Source organism: Hippopotamus amphibius, chromosome 5 (genome assembly GCF_030028045.1).
Source record: "Hippopotamus amphibius kiboko isolate mHipAmp2 chromosome 5, mHipAmp2.hap2, whole genome shotgun sequence".
NCBI lineage: Eukaryota > Metazoa > Chordata > Mammalia > Artiodactyla > Hippopotamidae > Hippopotamus > Hippopotamus amphibius.
Genome location: NC_080190.1, coordinates 30410565 through 30437383, shown reverse-complemented (window position 1 = coordinate 30437383; position 26819 = coordinate 30410565). Strand labels below are relative to the sequence as shown.

The window sequence follows — 26819 nt, the reverse complement described above, 5'->3', positions numbered from 1 at the left end:
TATTATACACACTGTTGTGCACCTTGCTATTTTTCAACTATTATTTTGGAGATATTTCCATATCACGAACACATGGATCCACATCATTATTTTTTCCTGCTGAGTAGTATTCCATCACACAGTGGTATCATAACTTAATTCAACAGTTTCTTATTAATGGACCCTTGGATCTTAACAAGGAATTTAACCTAAGTAATTTGTCAGTTTTTAAAACATGAAAGGTCAGCTGGAGTTGAGACCAAACACAGATTCAAGACTTGTCTCCAGAATATCTTTTGACCAGAAGGGGGAACGCAAGAGGCAGGAGGAGAAGCGAAACGCTGGGAAATTCCCCCGGCCAATGGTGAAGTGGCAGGACCAGAAGGGAATTACTGCCGGGTAGGAGTTCGCCGAGGGGCGCCCTTCTGCTGGACTAGGAGGCCATGCTCCAAGACAACCTTTCTCTAGGCTGCAACTGTGCTGTACCCAAGTGCGTGGTGGTCACGCACCATGCAGTGATGCGTGACCATCTCCAGCCTCCCACGGGGACCCACCGCCCGGTCAGGGTCTGAACCCCCACCGCCTCCAGCTCACGCGCGCGGGGGTGCGTACACGTGGTGACCTGCCTGGGGCCAGGTTCCCGGCTCCTCCTCCCTCCAGCTCTCGCTCGGCTTTCTGCAGTATCACGTGCAGCCGCGCCGGGTGCAGGATGGCGGTGGCTGCAGCAGCGGTTGGTGTCAGGCTCCGAGACTGCTGCAGCCGGGGCGCTGTGCTCCTGCTCTTCTTTTCCCTGTCCCCTCGGCCCCCGGCCGCCGCCGCCTGGCTGCTGGGCCTGCGGCCCGAGGACACCGCTGGAGGCCGCGTGTCTCTGGAGGGGGGCACCCTGCGCGCCGCCGAAGGCACCAGCTTCCTCCTGCGCGTCTATTTCCAGCCCGGGCCCGCGGCGCCCGTGGCGCCGGTGCCCGCACCCACCCTTTCCCCGGGGGAGAACGGCACCGGTGACTGGGCTCCACGGCTCGTGTTTATCGAGGAGCCTCCGGGCGGAAGCGGCGCGGTACCCAGCGCCGTCCCCACGCGCCCCCCGGGGTCTCAGCGCTGCCGCGAGCAGAGCGACTGGGCATCGGACGTGGAGGTCCTGGGGCCCCTGCGTCCCGGAGGCGTGGCGGGCTCAGCTCTAGTCCAGGTGCGGGTGCGGGAACTGCGTAAGGGCGAGGCAGAGCGAGGCGGCGCGGGCGGTGGCGGGAAGCTCTTCTCGCTGTGCGCCTGGGACGGGCGCGCCTGGCACCACCACGGCGCCGCCGGCGGCTTCCTGCTGCGCGTCCGCCCGCGGCTCTACGGCCCGGGCGGAGACCTGCTGCCCCCCGCGTGGCTGCGGGCGCTCGGAGCGCTCCTGCTGCTCGCCCTGTCTGCCCTGTTCAGCGGCCTGCGCCTGAGCCTGCTCTCGCTGGACCCGGTGGAGTTACGGGTGCTGCGGAACAGCGGCTCGGCCGCCGAGCAGGAGCAGGCGCGCCGAGTGCAGGCCGTGCGCGGCAGGGGGACCCATCTGCTCTGCACCCTGCTCCTGGGCCAAGCCGGAGCCAACGCGGCCCTGGCGGGCTGGCTGTACGCGTCGCTGCCGCCGGGCGTCGGGGACACCGGGGAAGACTACGGCGACGCGGGGATTCACTTCCCGTGGCTGCCGGCGCTCGTGTGCACCGGCGCCGTGTTCCTGGGTGCTGAGATCTGCCCCTACTCAGTGTGTTCGCGGCATGGGCTGGCCATCGCCTCACACAGCGTGTGCCTGACCCGGCTCCTGATGGCGGCCGCCTTTCCCCTGTGCTACCCGCTGGGCCGCCTGCTGGACTGGGCGCTGCGCCAGGAAATCAGCACTTTCTACACGCGGGAGAAGCTGCTGGAGACCCTGCGGGCCGCGGACCCTTACAGTGACCTGGTGAAAGAGGAGCTCAACATCATCCAGGGCGCCCTGGAGCTGCGCACCAAGGTGGTGGAGGAGGTGCTGACCCCCCTTGGGGACTGCTTCATGCTGCGCTCCGACGCTGTGCTGGATTTCGCCACTGTCTCCGAGATCCTGCGCAGCGGCTACACTCGCATCCCCGTGTACGAGGGCGATCAGCGGCACAACATTGTGGACATTCTGTTTGTCAAGGACTTGGCCTTCGTGGATCCCGACGACTGCACGCCGCTCCTCACGGTCACCCGTTTCTACAACCGGCCCCTGCACTGCGTCTTCAGTGATACCAGGCTGGACACGGTGCTGGAGGAGTTTAAGAAGGGTGAGCATGTGGTCTATCTCCTCCCTCAACTCCTACCCCCTTCAAAAGTATTACCCTTTCATAAACACGTGGGGCTTCAGGTACCCTAAGCAGCTTCTCTCCTATGGTGGGAGAGAAGGCCTTACCTCATGGCTCCCTGGGTCTTTTCATTTTACTTCTCCCCACCTTACTTGAGAATGCTTGAGTCCCTGTCTCTTCCCCTTTTACTTGGCTCACAATATGCCCGGCATTCCTCATTCATTCCATTCCAGGGTTTTTTCAGGGCCTACCAGTTGCCAGGTATTGTGAGGATAGGATTCAAGGGATAGCCCTTGGAGGGCACTGCATAGCTCCCCATTGGAGGGGGAGCCTCTAAGAGTTCCCATAAGCAGTCTTTGCTTTGAACTCCTCTCTGGGTGGGAAGCTCAACATTTCCCATTCCAGGGCAAACTCCATTGCTGGACAGCTCCAGCTGCTGACAACGTATTTCTTACACGGAGCAGCAATTTATGTCTCCAGAGCTTCTCTCTGGCTCCTAGTTCTGCCCTTTGAATCACATAGAGTAAGCCCCAGACACCTTAGCCATTCTTCCACCATATTGATCTTTCCATCAACTATGCGTTGAACACACATCAAGTACCCAGATTGGAGACTGAAAGTTGGCTAAGGCAGTGAGGTCCTTGTACTTCTGGGAACCCTGGTCCCATAAAGTAAGGTAGATCTAGACCAGAGAAAATATTCTGATAAAGGGAATCACTAAAAAACCTGCATATCCAAATGAATTGGGTTTCCTTCAGAGCAGTCACATCTCCTGCCCTTGACATCATGCCTATAACATGTTTACTCCATATCTGGGGTTTGCCTTTGGAAACTGCCTTCTGGGGTTAAGAACAATTCACTCCAGAAAAATCAGCCTGGATACTTTAGGGTCAATCCTCTTGACATTACACAGTTTGGCCAGTCCCCCTAGTTAACCAGAGTTGACCCAGAAGGACCCTTGGTTGTTTTTGAAAATCAAATCTACCTTAAAGAGTCACCATTGAGAGCCTTCAGAAGACTATCTCACAGACCCTGAAAGCAATTCCAGAAATGATTTGAGAACAGTGACATGGTTAGAACAAGTGTAGAACCTCCCAGGATAACTATTTTGAAAGAGACTTTCATCTGTACTTATGAGTTGGCATGTTTATTGAAAACAAAACCAAGGAAAAAATTAATCCCGACTTTAGAATCAGATTTCAAATGTACCTTCTCTGTGGCTAGCAGGACTCTCATTTGGCTGTGTGTTTTTGACATATTTTTGTTTGTCAAAAATTCAATCTCATTACCTTATCAGCACAGGTACTCTTTGTATATGAAGACTTTGCATACAGAGAGAAACCTGGAGTCCTCCTCCTGCCACCATATTTTTAGACAAGTGAAATTGTGTTAAATATCAAAACGTAACCTGAGAAGGGGGAAAAAGTCAAAAAGCTACTTTCCGTCTCAGATTTGGAGAGAGAACTAGCCCTGCACTTTGTGTTGGTATCATGAGAGGGGGAAGGAAATGTATATATATATTGCAGCTATTTTAGCCCCATCCGGGCTACTGTCTCCCCCTCTTCTATCTGTCTCCCCGCAGTCCTTCCATGACTCATTCCCATTACACTTGGAGGTTCATCCGTCCACTCTTCGCATTTTTCTTACATTTTGTGTACCCTACAGAAGGGAGTCGTGGTTCTGGCCATAAAAGCTGTGAAAATCTGTATTTGCTCGCTAGGGTTGCCATAACAAAATACCATAGACTGAGTGGCTTAAACGACAGAAATTTATTTTCTCACAGTTCTGGAGGCTGTAAGTCCAAGATCAAGGTGCCAGCAGGTTTGGTTTCTTCTGAAGCCACTCTCCTTGGCTTGCGGATGGCTGCCTACTTGCTGTGTCCTTACATGGTTGCCCCTCGGTGTGTGTGTGTGCTCATCCCTGGAGTCTCTCTGTGTGTCCTTTTCTTATAAGGACACCAGTCAGATTGGATTAAGGCTCACCCTATCAGCCCCTTTTTAATTTAACCACCTCTTACATGTGATAGCTAAGATAGTGTTCATTGTCCTTTGCTGCCAGACAAGATTTTTTCTTTTCCTGAGGTATAGTTGATGCACAATATTCTATAAGTTTCAGGTGTACAACATAGTGATGCACAATTTTTAAAGACTACATCCATTTATAGTTATTGTAAATATTGGCTGTGTTCCTTGTTTTGTACTATATACCCATGTAGCTTATTTATTTCATACATAATTTGTAGCTCTTAGTACCCCACCTCTATTGTGCCCCCTCCTGCTTCCTCTCCCCACTGGTAGCCACCAGTTTGTTCTCCATATCTGAGCCTGTTTCTTTTTGTTATATTCACTAGCTTGTTTTATTTTTTAGATTCCACATATAAGTGATATCATACAGCATTTGTCTTTCTCTGCCAGACATTTTTAATGAAATTCCTGGGAACTCATTCATTCATTCATTTAGCATTCACTGAGCATCTCTATAGTGCTAGGCAACAGGGGAGACAATAAGACTGTCCTCAGAAAGTTAACAGTCTACAAGGGTGGACAGTGTTAGAATAAAGGCAGTCTTCTGGAGCAGAAATTGTGTCTTACTAACCTCTGTATCTCCAGCACCTTGCACTGTGCCTTGCACATAGTAGGCTGCTCAAAGAAGTCAATATTGATCAGAAATGAGTCCTGTTGCAGAATTTCTAAATCTGGTCTAGGAAGGGCTTGGTAGTGTTCTATCAGTTAAGTGGTTAGTTTGCAATTAGCTAAATCACTAAAGAGAAGCAAGCCATTACCACACCAAGGAAGATATTTCCACGCCCCTTTAGAGCCTTGCTCCTCCCTCAAAGTGTGGTCTGCGAACCAGCAGCATGGGCCTCACCTGGGACCTTTTTAGAAATGCAGGTTTTCATGCCTTACTGAATAAGAATCTGCATTTTAGCAAGTCCCTAAGTGACTCGTGTGTACATTAAATTTTGAGAAGCATTGCCTTCAGAGAACCGTATTAACAATAATTGGTAGATTAACTTAGAATAGAGTAAATACAAGGTATAATTATTAAAGTCGGTGTTCTCTGGCTCCAAGCCATATAATACGGTGGTCATTTTCTGTAAGAGTTATGTTTGCATCATAGGTTAGGAGAGGAAAGCTGAGTTGAACTACTTTTCTTTACCTTTAAAAATAACATTTTAAGCAAGTCATACTAGCCCTTCCATTTCCCTTACTTCCTTGTACTTCAAGTAACTTACCGTCTAAACAAACCCCTTAGGAGGTAGGAGAGGAAAATGGTAATTTTAATAGGAACAACGGTTACCATTAATTGAGCGACAGCCTTGCCAGGCACCACGCCAACCCCTGAACATACTCAGAACAACTCTCCTGGGTACGTATTATTAACTCCATTTTACAGATGACGAAGCTAAAGCTCAGGTCAATTATCTGACCTGCTCAACTTTCCATAGCTAATAACTGACTGAATTGTGATTTGAACCAGGTCACAGGACCCCAAAGCCGGTTCTTTTTTTCCACCACACCAGTCTCATTCCATCTCCCATCCCAAAACTCCTGCGACCCAAAGGGTTCAAAGCGGGCCTTTTACCTCTGACTTGCTACCCATGACTGATTCACCTCCAGTGGCTGCAGGTTGGAAATGTAGCTTTTTATAATTACAGTAATTGCTAACACGCAACTGCATGTTACAAAACATTTCTACCTACCTCCCTTCTCCTTAAAACAACCCTGCAGGCATAGGTGAGGACCATAAAAACCATAAGGGTTACTTGTCCTGCCTAAGGTCATCACTCACCTGGTATATTCCAAGGCCCAGATTCAAGTCCCGGTCTCGTAATTCCAAAGCTCTTATTCGTATGGGATTTTCTCTATATGTTTCTTATGAGCTCTAGGTCTTTAGAAGTGGGAGAAAAGGAGAGCAAGCATGCTAGTTTTACAAAAACAAACAATACTTCTCCCCACTGGACTGTGAGGTCCTTAAGGGTGGAGAATAAATCTTGCTTACTTTGTGTATGCTCAGGACAAACACAGTGGCCATCATGACTAGAGGATGAATAAATGTTTATTGAATAAATGATCTTAAATAGCTAATTTCAATTATATGTTTGAGTGAGGTGAACCTTAAGTACAGAATAATTAGTGTTGTTCCATTGACCATAACCAACCTTTCCTTTTCCCAGGTTCTCTACCCCAATTAGCTGCACCACTGCGCCCCCAGGCTACCAGGCTAGAAACCTCTCCTTCATTCCCCATCCTCATCCTACTAATCGCTGTTTTAGTCCTTTTGAGCTGCCACAACAAAATATCAGACTGAATGGCTTAAACAACAGAAATTTATTTTCTCACTGTTCTGGAGGCAAGAAGTCCAAGATCAAGGTTCCAGCTGATTTGGTTTCTGATGAGAGCTCTTTTCTTGGCTTTCAGACAGCTACCTTCTCACTGTGTCCTCACATGGCCTTTCCTTAGTGCACACGCACAGGGAGCGAAGGAAACAGCTCTGGTCTCTTCTTTTTATAAAAACACCAATCATTTTGGGTAGGGCCCTACCCTTATTATCTTATTTAACCTTAGAGGCCCACTGGAGTTTCGGGCTTCAACATGTTAAATTGGAGAGGGGAAGGACACAAACATTCAGTCCATATTAATGTCCAAAGTCAGCCAAATATTTGGAACAAAGTCTGCAAAAAATTGCCAATATTGCATCCAAAATATTTCTTGTACCTGTACATAACTTTATCCACTATTTCTTCCACTTAGGTTATTCATTAATTTTATTCAACAAATAGTTACTATATACCTATCGTGTAGGCGCAGTGGAGAACACCACCAATATGGTCCCTGTCTGAATGGAGCTTTCATTCTAATACAGGAGACAGAAATTAAACAAATGAGATAGGAATTAAGAGCATAAGCTTTTGCATCATGACCTTGGACAAGTTTTTTAACTCTTTGCTTCATTAGCTATAAAATAAGTGTAATAATAGTATTTACTCATAGGGTTGTTTGAAGGATTAAGACAATATTGCATAACATTGCTTATTTAGTAACTGTCATATAATAAATGCTAAAGAAGTGTTAGCTATGATTATTGAATATAAACACAAATCTATTATGTACTCATTTGTGCAAATGCCTCCAGAGAAGTTCCACTTCCTCCAGTTTTTTTCACCCTCAAATCCATCCTCTCCAGTGCCAATAAATAATCTCTGGTGACATCATCCCCTGCTTCACACACTTCTGCACTCCCCACTGCTTGCAGGATGAAGTCTAAGCTGTACCGTCATAACCTGCTCCCCACCCTCCCCTGCAGACTCATCTCTCATCACTTCCACAGCTTTATGCTCCAGCAATGCAAACTCCATGGCCACACTGTGTTATTTGCCTTTGTCTCTTTACTCATGCTGTCCTCTTTGTCAGGAATGTACATTACCAGACTAATGCCTACTCTAACCCCTCCTTTAACACTTAGCACAGGGGCCACCTCCGCTGCAAAACTTCTCCTATAAACCCCAGTTTGGTCAACGTAATTGTTCAATATCTCTATTATTGAACTAACAGGCTGCATTGTTAGTATCTGTTGAAAAGTGCTGCCCATCTGTATAATGAGCATCTGGAGGACAGAGACCATCTTATCTACCTTTGTAGCTTGTGGCACCTAACAATGGATATGACAGTAAGTTTTCAATAAATCGTTACTGGATGACTGAATGAATGACTAGAAGGAGTTAAACTTTAATATAATGGAAGGGATCTGCAGACCTCAAATAAATGAATCATGCATTATCTCCAGCCCCATCACTTTGGACCATGCAGAAGGACAAAGTCAAATTTTATATGTTAGAAGAAAAGTGTTATGTATTATATTATGTTTCTTTACTTCTTTAGGTAGCAATTATTTAACCCTTTTCAAAGCACTGTGAGAAGAATTGGAGGTATGAAATACAATCCCTGCTCCCAAAGAGCCTTCAGCCTAATGAGAGACTAGCTTTCCACTTCCTAAAGCTAGAAGGCAGGCTGGACTCACCTATCCCCCCAGCTTCCAACAATGTTACATTTCACAAGTCATAGCTCAGCATATAAGTATGTGGATAAGACAGACTGGTATGTAAATCATTAAAGCAAACATCCAGTATTAGAAATATGAACATGCAATGAGAATATGGAGAAGAGAGTAATAATGATAGGGTTATTTTGCTTTTATAAAGTGTTTACTAAAATTTATAAATTTCTATATTTATTCATTATAGAAAATTGAAAAATATAGAACAATGTATGATAATCACCTGAAGATAATCATCCCATTGTCCTGAAAAAATAGCTTTTAATATTTTGTCATGTTAAAAATACATTGCATGCAATAACAACCCTAATCAAATTCTTAAACAGAAAAAAAAAGAAAGAAAGAAAGAAAAACCCCATGGTCTTGCCTTCTTCCACAAATCAAATATCCCATTCTAATCCTCAGAGTGATTTTTTGATATGATGGTATTATTTTCACAGTAGTCTCCTTGAGATTGAATTCTATAATTTGGGAAGACTAATTTATAAAATGCAGCCTTAGAGATTTATTGAATTAATTTCTAAAGTTTACTATTCTATATATTGGATTCTTTTTAGGAGAAAACTAATCTTGTATAGACAACAGGGAGAAGGAAAAAAAGCATTGTTCCCAAGTTGAAGGCCTCTGGGCACCATAGCGCTGGCATTTAACCTGGTTAAACAATATAGCTCTGCTGGGTTAGTAACAACATCTTCCTAAACAAAAGACAGCAGAATCCATATAATGTTGGGTTACTCTATCTATAGGCGAGCATAGTCATCTAAAATTATGTAAAATGGCCTATTGCAGTTTTCATACAGTCTTTGCTCATTCATTCATTCAGTGAATATTTATTGAACTCCTGCATTGGGCCAGGCATTGAGGTGGGACCTGGGAATACTGCCCCGAACAAGAAAGACAGTGAGCAGCCATTATGGGGCTGAAAAATATCCACTTCAATTTTTGGTTCTACTGAATGTGGTTTGTTCTGTGTAAAGTACATCCAACCAGCCAGTAAGTGCTTCTGGCACCAACACACAATGTAACATTTTCACTGAGGAATAATCTGGTTGAAAAGTCAGTGTTTCACTTCAAATTCTGGTGTGAGCTATTTTAGCAGGAAAAATAGTCATCCCACTGCTTAATTCTAAAAAAATAAAGCTGCCGCAATGTTAGTGTTCTATTGTTTGTCCTCTATAAAAGAAAATAAAAAGTTATTTCACTCAAAGTTATAATTCACTGGTATAATTAGATGTAATATGCTTTAAAATGTGTTAAATATTGCTAAATAATAATTGGTAAAATTTAGAGTGAGATGTTTACCTTCTAAATCATAATTAGAGTAAACAGTAAGCAAAGCATAGTCCATGTAGGGAGGAAGAACAAAAGGAAACAAGGAAAGGTGAAAATAATTAATTAGACAAGATGCTAAAACTGCTGGTTTATGTTTCTTTCTTTGCAATTTTTCATTGTGATTGTTGCAATATCGTTATGCAATAATTGTTTTTTTTAGCCTGGCAGTAGAAATACCAAGTAACAAGAGAATCTGAGCTGGAAGGGGCACTGAAAAACCTGAGAGAGAATCTAATTCACACTTTTTTTTTTTTTTTAAGATTTAGTTATCCTTTCCAGGGCATAACAGCCTTTGTTATCAGACTATCTTTTTATCTAATCTAAATCCCACAGGCTGCAGCCAAATTCCATTTCCTCTTTTTTATCATGCTTTGTGAGTCCTCTTTTATTTGGAGAATATAGTAGCTCACCTCAATTCCATTTCTTAACAACTGAATTCATTTGGTTGTGTTTCTGGCTCCCTTAAAGCATTTGGTGTTTCAGGGGATGGGGTCTGAATTTTCCTAGCACTCTCTTAAACTGGTTTACCTCTGGGTCCACATTTGGTGACCCCTGGACCTTCGATAAAAACTCTCAATTCTCTGTTTTCTGCTGCCTCTTCCTTTCCAAACTGAGATTCTTTTCAATTTCTCCTTCCCTCATTCCCTCTCTTCCCTCCCTCCCTCCCTCCCTCCCTTCCTTCCTTCCTTCCTTCCCTCCCTATGACATTATTCTGTGTGAGGCTTCCAGCACTCCTGGTGCTAATAGGGAGATATACACTAATCAATAAACAATTACAAATGAAGACAAGTGATTTGAAGAAAAAGTATAGGGAGCTATGAGAGCATATAATAGGGGTCCCTGACCTGGTCTTACAGGTTAGGATAAACTCCCCCCTCCCCAAGTGATATTTGCACTGAATCCTAAAGGGTGGAGAGGAGTTCACCAGAGCTTTCCATGAGAAGAGAACAGACATGCAAAGGCTCTGAGCAAAGAGGGCTATGTGGGTGCCATGGAGGGTTCCTGGACCGTTCAACACCCATTAGGGAAAGCGCCACCTCTACCGACCAACCTTCCCTTAACCGACGTTATCTGAATGCTGGGCTAACAGGGCTGCAGGAGATGGATATGGATGGAAATATCCAGGAGCATGAACAGAGAAAGGGCCCTGATGAAAATGATACAAAGCAGCCTGGGGTACAGGCAAGGGCATCCGGACAGCATCTATGGGTGAGGGGGGAAGGGAGAAATAATTCCCTGGGAGGATCGGGGAAAACTTCTCTGAGGAAGTGAATGAAGGGGGACTCTGATAAGCAGTTATGAAGGGAAGGGGCTTTCTAGCTGAGGCAGGAGCTGGAGCTAGAAAAATAAAGGCAGAAAGGGAGCCGAGACGACACTCAAAAGCTGGTAAAGCAGTGATTATAATGTTGCTTTTCTTCCAGCAAAATAGGGAACTAGACAGATTGAGGTGTTTGTCAAACATAATTTATGTTCCCTCCAAGTGCCAGAACTGTATATTTTGACCATTTTTGGTGATGATATTTCTAAAATGTTTTATATCTGTTCCTGCCTTGCTTAACAAAGGACCCTAAAGATAACAATCTTTTCTTTATGACACATGATCATGGTCATGAGAGTGTAGTTACTTTATGCTGTATTATAAAGCAGTTCTCTGTCTACTTTTTAATCTTCCTCTGTCCTCTGGCTGTCAGCTGCTAGCTCTCTTTGAGTTGGCCTCAAGCAAATCCCTGCCCCCACCTCACTCATCACAAAACACTCTGTGTGGATTCTGTTTAACTGAGAAACCAAGTAAATACACGTGTTGGGAATCATGTGCCTGGTGTACAATAGGCTTCAATAAATATTTGTTGAATAAATGGTTAATTAGGCTTTGACTGGGAGCCTCGGGTATGGGGTTGGTGTATAGACCTGGGATAGTTCCTTCTGGGACCAGACTCAAAACCGTGCAAAATCAGACCTCCAGATAATGGGTTGTTACTCTGCTATTTTTGCAGTGTTGCTTAGCAAGCCAAACTGCCAACCAGCTTAGAGTCTAATGACTAACATCTATTTTTTCATGCCCTGGTGATGCTGGTTACCATGGTGTTCTGGGTGACATGGCTGGGTTTTTTTTATAATTGCCTTTTAGCGGCTTGAGAAATTTTTTGTGTTAAATGCATTGATTACTCTATTTCTGATGAAGCAGAGCAGGATTACTACAAAGTACAGCCTTTTTTTTAAAACTAGAGAAAGAGACTTGTTTTGTTTTTCCAAATTAAGGTAGTTGCTGCAGGACTGGTAGGATAACATTTTTTTGTGTTTCTCTTCCTGATTTGATAGGAAGTGATTTGATTTGATTGCCATAAAATTTTTTAAAAAGTCTAGCATGTATCAAGGTAACTTCTCTCATCTTATTCTTTAATATTAAAATACAAACATTAGAGTTCAAGCTCTTTTGTAAACTCACAAGGCTGTAACTATTGGCACTGTTAAAATTCTGGTATGTCATATATCATCACAAAGAAACATCCTGTTAAGCCAAACTGTTTTGTAGCCTAGAACTGTTTAGTCTTATAAAACTATAGAATTTTAAAGCCAGGAAAACCACCTTGGAGATCACCTGATCCCATCCTTTAATTTTAAGGTAGAAAAAACTGAAGCCCAGAAAAGACAAATTATAAAACTAGCGATGATATTCCCTTATAGTTGCAAAGCATTTACATTTGCAAAGATCTTTCCAAATAGTAAATCATTTTGCCATCACCATGCATGTGAAGTCAGTAGAATTTATCCCCTTTTTGTATAAGAGGCAGCTGCCATCTGGAGACACAAGTGTCCTGCTCAATGTTAGCGACTGAGGCAGAACCAGAAGCCACATCTGTGACTTGCCATCTCAGACCGTGGAGCCACAGACATAGTCACAGATACCTGGGCCCAGCTCTTCTGTTTACCAGCTGTGTGACTAGGGAGAGTCACTTTACCACTCTGAATGAGGCTTACCTTCCTTCTTCTTAAAATGGCAATATTGATCCTAGGCTGTAAGATTAACGGGAAGGCTAAAGACAATGCCTGTACAGCATGTAAGACACTCCACCATTTGCCTCTCAACTCAATGATCTAGTTAAATGAATGCATCTAGTTAGTCATTTTGTGCAACAAGTACTTTCTGTGATCCAGCCCATGTAGAAGTCATTACATATAATAAGAAAATAAAATGAGAGCTGTTTACTTTGGATAAGGCCCAGAAGATCAAAATTGATTGTGGAAATTTCCTTACAAATCTTTTATCCTGTCATCAGTTGTTTCCCTCTGCATCACTCTGCCCTTCCTCAGACATCCCAGGCAAATTAAAAAAAAAAACCTAACCTACAAACAATTATCATAGCCAGATCAATGAAACCCATTAAAGCTGCATGCAGTCCACAAAGTGAAATATCAGGCTGGACATGGGAAGGGTTGACCCGGAAGGCAGAAGTGTTGTGGGGAGGTGGGACAGTGACTCCTCCTTTCCCCCTCACAGTCTAAAGCCCTTCTCCTCCTTTATGAGGTGCTGGGCATTAGCTCTGCATACTTTCCTATGGGCTTTGGCCACTTACAGAATAAGTTCCCATTGTTCTTAACACATTTGGGACAGGAAACCTGAGATCTGGCCTGAAATGTGGAGTCTGCAAGGTATGTTGGGAGAAGCATAGGCTATGGAGGCAGACAGACCTGAGTTGTTTCTTGGCTTTATCGCATACTAATTCTTGGCCTTGGGCGAGTCACTTATTTTTCTGAGTCTGCTTCCTTATCTTCATATTAGTAATAACAATTCCAATTTTGCAGAAAAATGAAGACAACCAGAGGTAGCATATGACCCCAGTGGACAGTAGGTATGGTAATCACTACTATGGCAAAAACTGGAAAATGGGGTGAATGAATGTGCTCTCAGAAGTCAGCTTGGATTAGATGAGAAACAGTCTGGAGAACACTGGAGTAGCTATCAGCTATCTTCACTGGAATGAGAACCTTCAGAATGGTGGATTTTCAGGCCACCTCAGGTGTCTGGCTTACTTCAAACAGAGCCCCCCCCCCCCCATCTGTCTTTTTTGTCCAGGGACCAGCCCCTGTGCTGTCTCAGAACTAATCTATCTGCTGGACAACTAATGCCAGCCATTTTTGCCTTTCAGTGTATCTTCCTCATATCTGAGATTGGTTTGTGGCCCAAGAATGATACCATCTGCTAAAGCTTAGCCATGTCACTCTGGGTTATCATGGAGACTTTTAAACAGAGGATCTTGGTTATGTTTAGCCTGAACCTGGAGAGAGTCAAACTGGCCCCACGGGAAGCCTCCAAGACCAATTCTGTGCCTAAGAGGCCTGAGGTTAAAGTATCCCATCTTGTTTAGCTTGTCTCAAAGCTTTCCACAAACCCTAGCTGGGTAAGTCCTCTTCATTTCCCTGAGTACACATTTTGACTCTACCATTTATTGGCTGAGTATCCTTGGACCAGTTATTTTCTGAATGGGGAAAAAGCACAATATATTTTAATAGAGTAGTGGGAATGAAGGCAAGGTATATACCCCAAACCATGGAGGCCTCTAATGGCAGGAGGAAGAGCAGAAATGATCCTCACTGGCAACTGGTCTATGTTATTGAGATGGGGAATAACCTCATAAATGCAGTGTTTGGGGGCAGTCAACCTGGTTTTAGTGGATAGAATGGATTAGAACTGAAAAAAACCAAAAGGAGGACTGGTTAGGATGTTCGTGCAACCGTCTAGGATACAATGAGGGCATGGAAATTAAGGGTTTTACACTTGCAATTGGAAAGAGGGAGATGTGAGGCTTCATTACCTTCTGGACGCTCCTTCTCAGTCTCCTTTACTGTTCCTCCTACATCATATTCACTGATATATTATCAGCACTTGGAACAGAACCTACCCATATCAGATGCTCAAATATTTGTTGCATGAATGTCGCATTTACAACCTCTAAATGTTGGGAGTCCCCATGGCTCAGAAATGAATCTCTTTGACTACTCTCACTCCCTTAGTTATTTCTTTCATTCTCTCATAAATCACCAACCTGAACTCCACACTTATATTTCCGACTGCCATTTGACATCTCCACTTGGAGGTGTAAAAATCATCTCAAACTTAAAACTATCCAAAATTGAACTTCTGCCCTCTTTGCTAAACCTACACCTTGCACAATATTCCCCAAATCTCTAAATTGCAGTTCCATTCTTCTAGTTATTCAGGCCCAAACTTCTCTTTCTCTCTTACCCCACATCCAGTCCCTCATGTGGGCTCTGCTTTCAGCATATATAAAGAATTTGTCTATATCTACTACCTCCACTACATCCCGGTCCAAGCCACCAGCCATCTCTCAGTCAGATGAGTGCCAGAGCTTTCTGTGAGGTCTCTCTGCTTCCACCTCTGCCCAATTTGTGTCCGCTGTTAACACAGCAGCTAGAGAAAACCTTTTAAAACATAAATCAGATCATATCACCTTTTTTGCCAAAATCAAACACACACACACACACAAACACAAAACTCTACAATGGCTTTATCTCACTCAGAGTAGGAGCCAAAGTCCTCACAGTGGCCTTCCAGGCTCTACCAAAGTGACACATACCCCACCCCTTACCTCCCTGACCTTGGCCCCTACTAGTATCCTCTCATACTCCACCACACTGCCTCATTTCTATTCCTCAAGCACATCAGTTATACTTCCAACTCAGGGCCTTTGCGTCTTGTTCTACTGACATCCCCCAGGTAGCCATGGGGCTCCCTACCTTACTGCTGTCTGATCTTTATTCAAACACCACATTCCCAGGGAGTTCATACCTGATTTCTCCTGCCTAAAACTCTACTACCTGGTCACTCACTCCACAGACTCCCTCACCAATCTTCCCTGCTTTGCTTTTCCCATAGCAAGGAGCTATAGATTTTACACATTTATCTCACCCCACGCACAAGAATATAAGCTACACGAGCAAAGCGATTTTGTCTGGCGTGTTCATTGCTGCATGCCCAGTGCCTAGAGGAGTGCTTGGCACATCGTAGGTGTTCAACAAATACCTGTTGAAAGAATGAAGAGAAAAAAGAATTGGAAGAGTGTGGGGATTTTTTTTCTAAATAGGAGCAAAGGAAAGGAAGGTAAAAACTGACTCCTGGGTTATGACTCTGGGTAGCTAGAGCTGATAGTACCATTTACTGTGGTGGAGAGGGAGGCAGAGTGGGGATAGTGGGTACTGGAGATCGTGTGTTGCTGTTTGGATAAGTGATTTGCCCAAGACAAGGGGACAGCTCAGGCACACTGTCTAAAACAGGACGAGAGTTCAAAATGGACACTGATGTTAAGATATAAATTTGGTTCTCAGGAAAGAGGTGATGATGATATTTAAAGTGATGGGCTCTGCTGGGATCTTTGAGAGGAGAGAGAAGAGCAGAGGATGAAGGACTGGAGTGGAGGTTCTTTACTGCAACTGCCCACTTTATTTATTTATTTATTTTGTAGACCATTTTAATTTAGAAATTTCTTTTGTTGTGGTAAAAAATTATATAACATAAAATTTGCCATTGTAAAGTGGTTAAACTTAAAATTACAATTCAGTTGTACTAATTAGAATTCAGTGGCATTAATTACAATTACAATGTTGTGCAATCATCACCACTATTTTCAAAATGTTCTTCATTCCAGACAGAAACTGTGTAACCATTAATCAATAACTTTTTTAAACCTTTTTATTGGAGTATTGTTGCTTTACAATGTTGTGTTAGTTTCTACTGTATAGCAAAGTGAATCAGCTATACATATATATATATATATATCCCCTCTTTTTTGGATTTCCCTCCCATTTAGGTCACTACAGAGCACTGAGTAGAGTTCCCCGTGCTATACAGCAGGTTCTCTTTGGTTATCTATTTTATACATAGTATAAATAGTGTTTATATGTCAATCCCAATCTCCCCATTCATCCTACCCTCCCCTTTCCCCCTTGGTATCCATACATTTGTTCTCTACATCTGTGTCTCTGTTTCTGCTTTGTAAATAAGATCACCTATACCAGTTTTTTCAGACTCCACTTACATGCGTTATCACCTCACACAGTCAGAATGGGCATCATCACAAAATCTACAAACAATAAATGCTGGAGAGGGTGTGGAGAAAGGGGAACCCTTTTGCACTGTTGATGTGAATGTAAATTGATACAGCCACTATGGAGAACAATGTGGAGTTTCCTTAGAAAACGAAAAATAGAACTACCATGTGACCTAGCAATCCCACTTTTGGGTATATACTCAGAGAAAACCATAATTGAAAAAGACACGTGCACCTCAATGTTCATTGCAGTGATATTTACAATAGCCAGGACATGGAAACAAGCTAAATGTCCATCAGCAGAGGAATGGGTAAAGAAGATGTGGTACATATATACAATGGAATATTAGCCATAAAAAGGAACGAAATTGGGTCATTTGTAAAAATGTGGACAGTCCTAGAGACTGTCATACAGAGTGAAGTAGGTCAGAAAGAGAAAAGCAACTGCCCACATTAGAGTCACCTGAAGAAGTTTTGAACATTCCAATGCCTGGAGCACACACTAGACCTATTAGATCAGAACTTTTGTGGGTGGGACACAGGTATCAATAGGTTTTAAAGCTCCCCAGGGTGATTCCCAGAGGTAGCCAGTGTTGAGAATCACTGAGCTAGAGTCTTTAAGATATATTTACCTTTAGGTGAGGATAAAGTAAAGGAGTCCACAATGGAAACAGAAAAATATCAGTCATAATGGGGAAAGAAAAACAGGATAGTCTTGACTAGTTCTTCTCATACTCAGCTGTGCATAAGAATCACCTGGAGATCTTGAGGAACTGCAGATCCTGACTCAAACTGCTGGGATGGTGGCCAAACTTCTGCATCTCTCACAGGCTCCCAGGTGGTGCTAATTCTTCTCGTCCAAGACCCACACTGAATAGCACGTGTCAAGAGCAGTGCTTCTCAAACTCTAGTGTACATAAGAATCACCTGGGATATCATTAAAGCTGCTATATGGACCCCACCAAGATCCTGATTCTGTAAGTCAGGAGCAGGACCCAAGAACCTACATTTTGAATGAGGTGATGTGCAATGCTGCTGGTCCAAGGGACACACTTCAAGTGGTAGAGGGTCACCAAGACCAAGGTAAGAAAGAAGAGGCACTCAATACTGTCTACCAAATGAATAAAAGATTCTATAGGGATACTAGGAAGAATAAGAATGTAGCAAAAGCCACTACATTTTACAAGGTGAAGGTCATAAGTGAGGCAGAAACCATAAAACCATAAAATGATTTCTGCTTTCCTTGGTTCTCTATTTCCAAGCAATAAGCTTTCCTCTTAGCTTCTGTATTTTATCTTGGGAACAATTACCTTACCAAAGTGTTCTAGCTATTTTTGAAAGAGAGAGGAAGCAAATCAATTATTTGATTTTTTTTCAAGGTATGGGAGGTATGCTAACAGGGTCCTTGGGAGCTCTTCTCTGTGAATGTGCCTAAACCATCTAGAAGCTATATTTATTAAAGACCTTTGGAAGATATTTCAGCTTCTTCAAATACCAAAATACAGTTGTAATGTTGCTGCCACTTCTAACTTTCTGTCTCTTTAAAGCAAGGTTTCCAACCTCAGCAATATTGACTTTCCTACATTCCTTGTTGTGGGGCTCTCATATAGGATGTTTAACTGCATCCCTGACCTCTTCCCACTAGATGCCAGTAGCATCTCCTGCTCCAAGTTGTGACAACCCAAAATGTCTCCAGACATTGCCGAATGTTCCCTGGGAGGCAAAAATCAGCCCCAGTTGAGTCCCACTGCTTAAAAAGCAGCGTCCAAAAACCTAGTCACCGTCTAAGAAATCTGACATGCAGTTTGGGTATGCTGATGCCAGGTAGTGATAAGATAGAGCACTGCCAGTAACCAATACTAGGACCACCCTTTGGATTTTTGGGGGCAATAGAAAAGACTAGTTTGACTTTCAGTAATGGCAATTTTATTGACCTCAGATACACAAAAAGCCTAATAGATAGTGCAGTACTTCAAACTTGACTCAGAGGTGATTGGTACAAAAGTTACAAGAAACCTGTTTCCAAGCTCAGCACTAAACATTCAACTACTACTCTCTGCCCAATAACAAAATACCATAGCCACCACATCATATCAGAGAAAGCATTTATCAGCTTGCCATACAACTACCCTTTGTGCCAGGAGGTTCTTTCCCATCTTTTCATGAGTACTTAACATCTTGTGACTTAAACCAGGTGAAAGGATGAGGATTTTATTAGAAATCTCAGTGCTCGTTTCTCTTCCTCAGTATAGGTCATCAGACAAATAACCAGAGTGCCATAGAGCCTACCCATAAACCAGTGTTTTCAAACTTTAGCCTGCATCAGAACCAGCTTTAAAGCTTATTAAACCATTGGACTATGCCCCTGAGATTCTGATTTTCTAGGACTGGAGTGGGGCCTGAGAATTTTGCATTTCTAACTAAGGTCTTAAGTGATGCTGATGGTCCAGGACCACACTTTGAGAACCATTACTATAAACCAAGTAATAGTTCTCAGCCTTGGCTGAACATTGGTATTACCTGGAGAACATTTTTAACTATTGATGCTATGGCCCCATCCCAAAACAATGAAATCAGAATCTCTGGGCATAGGATCCAGTCTTTAGAGTATATTTAATTTCTCAGATGATTCTTATGTACAGCCAGCATTGAGAGCCACTGAACTAGGTGAAATGTATTCCAAAGCATTGGGGTGGAGGGTCTCATGAGGTGACCCTACCTTTTTAAGGCTGTAATGTGACTTAATCCCATAATCTGACTCCTTATGCTTCATTGAGGATTACTTCTCCAGTTCCAACCCAAATCATTCTAACACTGTAGTCCAAACAAGTCTCAAGCCATAGGTGCATATTCTCTACTTTGTGTCTCATCAGGCTGTAGACAGCATTGGAGCTGGAGATTGTAAATCAGAGGCTGAGAGGAAGTAGTCCAGGCTAGAGGGAAGCAAACCAAGGTTTAAGGAGTCTACAGCTGCTAGAAGCCAAGAAAGGCGTGTCTACAGGCCAAGCCATCAGGACAGGGCTGGGGCTTCTGCTGAGGCTGGATACCAGGAACATGGCAGGGATTCAAGCCAGAGGCCAGAGAGTCAGTAGTTAGCAGTTCAGAAGTAGAACACCAGCGATCCCAGAATAAAATATACTCTTACAACAGAGACAGATGTTGCCTTCCTTTTTAGAAAGTGCATTGCCATAAAATCCACTGTTTCTTTATCTTTCAACTCAGCCCAGAGATTTCCCATCTGTGGGTATTCAGTGCCACAGTAGGATGATCAAGGAACATGTAAAAATACCTCATAAAGTAGTAGCATTCATGAGTTTTCTATTTAAAGAATTACCTTTTGCCTCATTATATCTTGATGAAATCCAGTAGGCCCTTGGAATCAGCAGACAAAGTTTGTCACTTTGACTATTTTTAGCAAAAGGAAGGGTGATTTTTCCAGGGCCCCAGTTGCTTTGGACTTACCTATAGGCTGGGAGTGTGCAGAGCAAAGCTCTTAGCAGCATCAGCAGTTCAAGCTCATCAGCAGTTCAACGCAGCTTTGCGTCCTCTGTGTGCCATCTTTTTTGCAGTAACAATCCTAAAGAAATAGTCTTTTTTAATTCTTCAAGGAAAGTGGGCACCCAGTAAGAGAGAACCCTTTGGTGGAAGTTGAAAAAGAGACTAACTTGCTTAAGAATATGCATGAGACAGCGGTTCCTATTGTCTTGTAATAGATTCTGGAGAAAGCTGAGGACCTGGCCAAACATTTCTAATTCGCAACATGAGGGCTTCTCGCAACTCTCAGGAACATCTCCTCACAATCTCCATGACTCTCCAGTACCCTGTATGAAATCTCTTAAATTGTTAAATTCTGTATAAATGTTAACAATTCTCATCATTAGCCTAAATTATTTCACAGGTATCCTGCTTTTCTAGTAAGTTGGAAAGAAACTGAAATCAATAGAACAGTGATCATGAGACGGAACCTGAGAAATTCTGCTAGTCTGTAGAGGGATAGCTCAACAGAAAAGGCCACAGTTCCCATTCACAGAACCTCTAGAAGGGCAGAAGAGGGGATTAACCAAGATTTAGGCCACTCCCTCAAGTGTGCCATTAGGAAGTAAACACAGCACTCATCCATGGAGGAGAAGTAAAGCATGTTAGAAACCAGCTTTTGCCCAGAAAAAGATGGAAACACTTGGGAAATTTGAGCCCCCACTGCCCCAGTTTCAAGTACTTGTAAGGCATCCCTCAGGGTTGATAAGATCCCTGACAAAGACGTGAGGCTACCATCCCAGGCCCACAGCTCCCCAACACTTGTGGGGCCCAGGAAGAGGAGTACCAGGAGGTAGCCTTTTTGAGGGAAGGACCTTGAATATGTGTGTCATGGGAACAGCTGGTTTTCTTGTCCTGGTGACAACTCAGAACAGGGTTATGTGATTGCTGATTCCTGTTCCAATCTGTCCCCAAGAAACAATGACTTCATTTGTTTGTAGATCTCTATGAGTACTTGAGGGAATCATAAAGGCGGATAGTGAATTATAAAATGTTTCTATGTAGATTACATAAGTACATTGTCTTGAATATTACATAAGTGGACTTAAAATCTCTATTCCCTGGTGATCACATAGTTTGTCCTCAAATTGATCATAGAAGGTGTAGACCAATGGTGGATTTTCACATGGAAGTTACGCACTCCTTGTGAAACAACATGTTAATTTATTTAATCCCATCATGTGAACTAATCTCTTAGTGGCAGGAAGTATGGCTGTATTATATATATTCTGGGCTCCACATAACAAAAATGATCCAATTATAGAAAATAATTTTAAGAAATCACTTTTCCAGTTTTTTTCCATTATGCTAGTCATTTGTTTTGTCATCTGCTAGCACATGTTAGCAGAAAAGTAGAACAGGTGCCAGAAGTTTAAGAACATGTGTTGAAAAAAGCAACTTTAAATTGAGCACATCCTAACAATTAACATAATCTAATTTAAGCTACAAAACACCAGTCCAATTGGGCAGGATATAGTTGTTTCAAAGGATAATTTTAGAACCACAGATGCAGTTTAAATGTTAATTTAAACACATTGTACTTTTTTTTTAAAAAAGGTTTTAGTGTCTGGTTTTAATATCTATTACATCAACTATGGATTTTTATTCAGTCTTGGTTCGGTTCATCAGGAACTTATTGCCTGCAGAGAGAATGGAGAGAATCCTAAGTATATGAGCCTTTGTCCTGAACAAGCTTACAATCCAAGCAAGAAATGTGGTCCTTTAGAGGACACACATTGCGAGTTATGAGAAGAAGCAAACTATAATAAATGCTCTAATGGAGTTATCAAGGGCTTAGAAACACAAGCAAGGAGAGGTTGGTTCAGATTCAGAATGGGGCAAATCCAGGAGCGCTTTCTTGAGGAGCTGGCACCTGAGCTGGAACTGGAAGGGCCAACAGAGACAGTGGGAAAAGGAAACAATGTGAATGAGGACTTGGAAAGTAGATGTGGAGGAAGTTGAGGAGCTGGAGGTAACCTGGTACACCTGGAGTACAGGATGATTAGAGGCTGTAGCAGGGCATGCCGTTAGAAAGACAGGGAAGAGCTACATTTTACAGTCTTGATAATACCAAACTAATGAGCCTAACTTTGATTTTGTGCACACTGGGGGGCCATGGCAGGTGTTTGAGCAGGGCAGTGGCCTGATCAAATCAGTTTGGGAGTAATTTGAAGGACGGGATGAAGGTGGAGAGGAAATTAGAGACCATTCTTGAGTGATATAGATGCCATCTTTCCCATTAAAAATCCCAATAAGTAGTTATCTTGCGATTTGAGGTATTTGATACAGAAATGCATGTGTTTAAATTTTAATGGTTAATTATGCCTCTGGCAAACTGACTACTCCTCTTATCTGATATTTTTAGTAATGGCCAAGCAAAAACTTATAAAGGGTAGCAATGATAAGACATGAACTTCCTTTTTTTTTTTTTTTTTGGCAAGAATAACATCTGAGTCAGTACCCTAGATAGTCTCCTAATTTAAGATGTTCTCTTAGCCAAGGAAGAGAACCACCGAGATTGACATTTTAGAAACAGATCCAGGAAATGCATCTATTAGCAGATGAAAACAAAGCAAGGTGAAGCAAGACTGTTAGGTAAGACTCAGTCCCTAGATTAGGACCAAACCTGGTTACCTGGGTTCACAATCCAGCCCTGCCACTTACAGGCTGTGTAACTTTAGGCTTAGTACTTAACCAGTCTGTGCCTCAGTTCTTTCACTTGTAAAATAGGGATAATAATGATACTTGTCTCAGGGGTTAAGAGGATTAAATGAACTGATGCATGTAAAGTGCTCCCAATAGTACCTGGCATGTAGTTAGAGCTCAATAAATGTTAACTATTATTATTCAGTTGTTGGACAGTAAGTTAACTAACTGCCTATGACACATTATAGTTTATACAGCACTTTCACACATCCACTAGGTCATTTGAGCTCCACAATTACCTTATGGATATTGGTTGTCCTAGTTACCACTGCTGCTAACAAGCCACCCCAACACTTGGAAGCATAAAACAACAACTGTTTTATTATGCTCACAGATTCCTGAGTCAGGGATTCAGACAAGGTACAGTGAGAGTTGCCTATCTCTGCTTCACTGTGACTGTGCCCGCAGCTGAAGATGTCTTGCCAACATGGCTTCTTCTCTAACCTGTCTGAAAGGCCAGTGGGATGGCTGAAAGGCCAGTTTCAGCTGGGACTGTCACCTAAGCACCTACATCTGACCTCTGTACCATGGTGGCCTCACGGTAGTTATCAGACTTCTTACAGTGTTGCAGCAGCAGAAGCTACATGCCTTTTATGACGCAGCCTCAGAAGCCTCATAGCAGACACTTCCCTGTTCTCTATTGGTTGAAGCAGTCACAAGCCTGCCCAGGCTCAGGGGAAGGGGATTAGACAACACCTCTCAATGCGAGGCGTATCAAAGAATTTAGGCATATCAAAGAATGTTTGAAAATCACTGTACTGGTATTATCCCCGAATTCTAGGTGAGAAGATTTCGACTCAGTACAGGTTTAATGATTTGTCCAGGATCAGCTGCACAGATAGTCGCTGGGATAGTTGGGGGTGGGGGCAGGGAAGTTTGCAGGAGGAAAAAGGCTTCTAACCTAATTCTTCTGACTCCAAATTCTTGTTCTCTCAATTAGATTATTCATCCTCCTTCAGTTTAGATACACTTGCTAACACAGGAAACTTAAAGAAAAAAGCATTCAAATGGCATTGTGTATATTAGGTAACTTTCTTAAAAAGAGACAGTGAAGTAAAATTGTAAAGTTTGCATCTATAAGAACTTGTACACAAACTTCATATTTTAAAGAGTCCTGGGATGGGTTCAGTCCCCAGATTGGTCAGAAATCAACAGTATAATTTTCTCACAAGGAAAGTTCTCTGAAAATGTCCCAGATGCTTAACGGTGACTTCCGTTGTCTCTAGGAAAGTCTCACCTGGCCATTGTCCAGCGGGTGAATAATGAGGGAGAGGGGGACCCCTTCTATGAAGTGATGGGCATTGTCACCCTGGAGGACATCATCGAGGAGATCATCAAGTCGGAGATCCTGGATGAAACTGACCTCTACAGTAAGTGCACGGCCTTGGCTCTTCTCCAAGGCCATCATGTTTTCCTCTGAGATTCTCAGAGCTGGCTTAGTTTGGTGGACAGTGTAAAAGGGGGTCAGGACAAGCCCCAGGCATTGCTGTGTGTCAGCCCGCTCCTGCCAGGGGCTGGCATGGCAGGATGCCCTGGCTTGAACCACCCCTGGGTCACTGAGAGGGTGCTAGCTACATGTTTACCTAGAGGGAACCTTCAGGAACAGAGCCAAGACTATGAAAAGGAGACCCCCTGGCCTTTGGATGGAAAAGGAACCAAAGGAAATAAGGTGCACTTGATGACCTCTCTGCCCTTGTTTCTGTCCCTTGTCCTGTTCGTGGTTTGTCTCTTTGTCCACCTAGCTGCAGACCCCAGCACGTCCTGGGGTTTCACTCATGATCCTCTCACTCAATACATCAGCATGCCGTGCAGACTCACGAGATTGCCCACCACGACCCAAGCCAAACCTGAAGCCACCCTTTTAGACGCTGCGTTTATCCCTTGTGTGTTTTCAGCCCTGCCGCCTGGTTTCTCCCTCTCCTCTCTTCCCACCCCTGGCTCTGGTCCCTGCTCCCTCCTTTCTGGCCTCCTCTCCCTCCTCCCACTCCCCGTCAGGAACAGCACTCCTCGGTGCAGATAGTGACTGCGTTCAGCTAGGAGCCTTATCAAAGCTTGCAAACATTACAAAGGCCTGCTTTCCTCAGGGATGGGAGTGTTATCTAAATCCAAGGGAGTCCCTAGGCCAGGAAGTGTTTCCTCCTCCAAATTTCATCGCCTGGGACAGCAGTCCCTTTTCCTCCCCTCAGATAACCCGTTCCAGACTCCTATCCTTCGTTTGCTAGAGGCAGCCATTCAGAGACTAGCTCCCAGTAGAAAAAGCTTTGAGACTCTAAGGCAGTGAGCTATGCAGAAAGTGCTTCACTTTGGGGTGAGAAGAGATCAGACCTAAAATGTGGGTCGGGCCTTGACGAAACATAGCAGGAACGTGGCCGTGTCTGCTATTGCTGTGGATCCCTGGCCAGGCTCACCTTCTTGAGATAGGGGTTCGTCTCTCCCTCCCCTATTCCTTTCTTGCTTCTCCACCTCTGCCCATCGCTCATGATTTAGAATTCTCAAGTGTCTCAATAGATGTATTGGTGAAAACATTCACACTAAAGTATTAGTGGCGGATAGTAGTGACAATGGTCTAAATGAGTAAGCTCTGCCTAGGGCATTTGTTTGAACGACCTAGTACTCCAGATACGCACCATTAAAATAGAAGCAATGAAGAGGGAGATCAGAGGATGGATTCTCCAACGATGAACTGTTCAGTGGCATTCTGATGGAGGAGGGAGAGGGGTTATTTAGACAAACGTGTCATGCAGATCAGAAGGTTATTCACTAGTAACACAAAAGAACTGATCTGATACATATATTTGCTGCTCTCTTGCTGAACCATCCTCTCTAAAGGAGAGGGTTAGGGTTTTCCCACTCTTATAAATAGGCTTCCAGCATGAATCCTTAAGAGTTGTGAGAAGGCGGAGGAGCCAGGAATACTGTGTTGCTTCTCCCCGAACACTGACCCCCAGGACAGCTGGGCAGCCAGACACAAAGGGTATTAAAGCTGGGGCCCAGAGTCCAGGGCAGGCCCACAAGAGAGCAGTGCGGTGGAAGGCACTTTCTCCCTTCTAGCAGGGAATCAAGAGTGTCAGAGTGAGCTCCAAAGGGAGACAGAGAGACCAAAGGAACCCCTGTCCCTGGAGTTCATTCTCTTTCATTTCCACTGTGTGCTCAACCTGCACTGAAAGTTTCCTGCAGCCCTGTTTTTCTCTAGGCCGACTTTGAAGAAAACTCAAATCCATTTCTCTACTTCCCTTAGCACAGGTTAAGATAGACTAAAGATTCAAAATTTTACTCAGTACTGAGGGAAAGCAAAAGAGACATGACCAAAGAAAACATTTCCCTTACCCCCCCAAACATACTTTTTAAGACAAGCTTTAAAAAGGCAGGGAATGGGACTTCCCTGGTGGTGCAGTGCTTAAGAATCCGCCTGCCAATGCAGGGGACACAGATTCAAGCCCTCGTCTGGGAAGATCCCACATGCTGGGCAACTAAGGCCCGGTGCCACAACTACTGAAGCCTGCGTGCCTAGAGCCCATGCTCTCAAACAAGAGAAGCTACCACAATGAGAAGCCCACACAGCACAACGAAGAGTAGCCCCTGCTCTCAGCAGCTAGAGAAAGCCCACACACAGCAACAAAGACCCAACGCAGCCAAAAAATAAATAAATAAATAAATAAAATAAAAAAGCAAGGAGGATACCATAATGTTCATTGCAGCACTATTTACAATAGCCAGGACATGGAAGCAACCTAAATGCCCATCAACAGATGAATGGATAAAGAAGATGTGGCACACATATGCAATGGAATATTACTCAGCCATAAAAAGGAATGAAATGGAGCTATATGTAATGAAGTGGATAGACCTAGAG

General features: G+C 43.6%; 1 protein-coding gene across 3 annotated transcripts in view; it reads left to right on the top strand.

Moving 5' to 3' along the window:
• The first annotated feature begins 688 nt into the window (after positions 1 to 688).
• The window catches only part of CNNM1 (cyclin and CBS domain divalent metal cation transport mediator 1), a 52579-nt gene continuing 26448 nt past the window's right edge, over positions 689 to 26819 (top strand). For all 3 annotated transcript variants that reach the window (XM_057737550.1, XM_057737549.1, XM_057737548.1), the window contains exons 1-2: positions 689 to 2252; positions 24193 to 24336. In XM_057737550.1, the coding sequence (XP_057593533.1) occupies positions 689 to 2252; positions 24193 to 24336 (1708 nt within the window). The remainder of the gene's footprint in view (positions 2253 to 24192; positions 24337 to 26819) is intronic.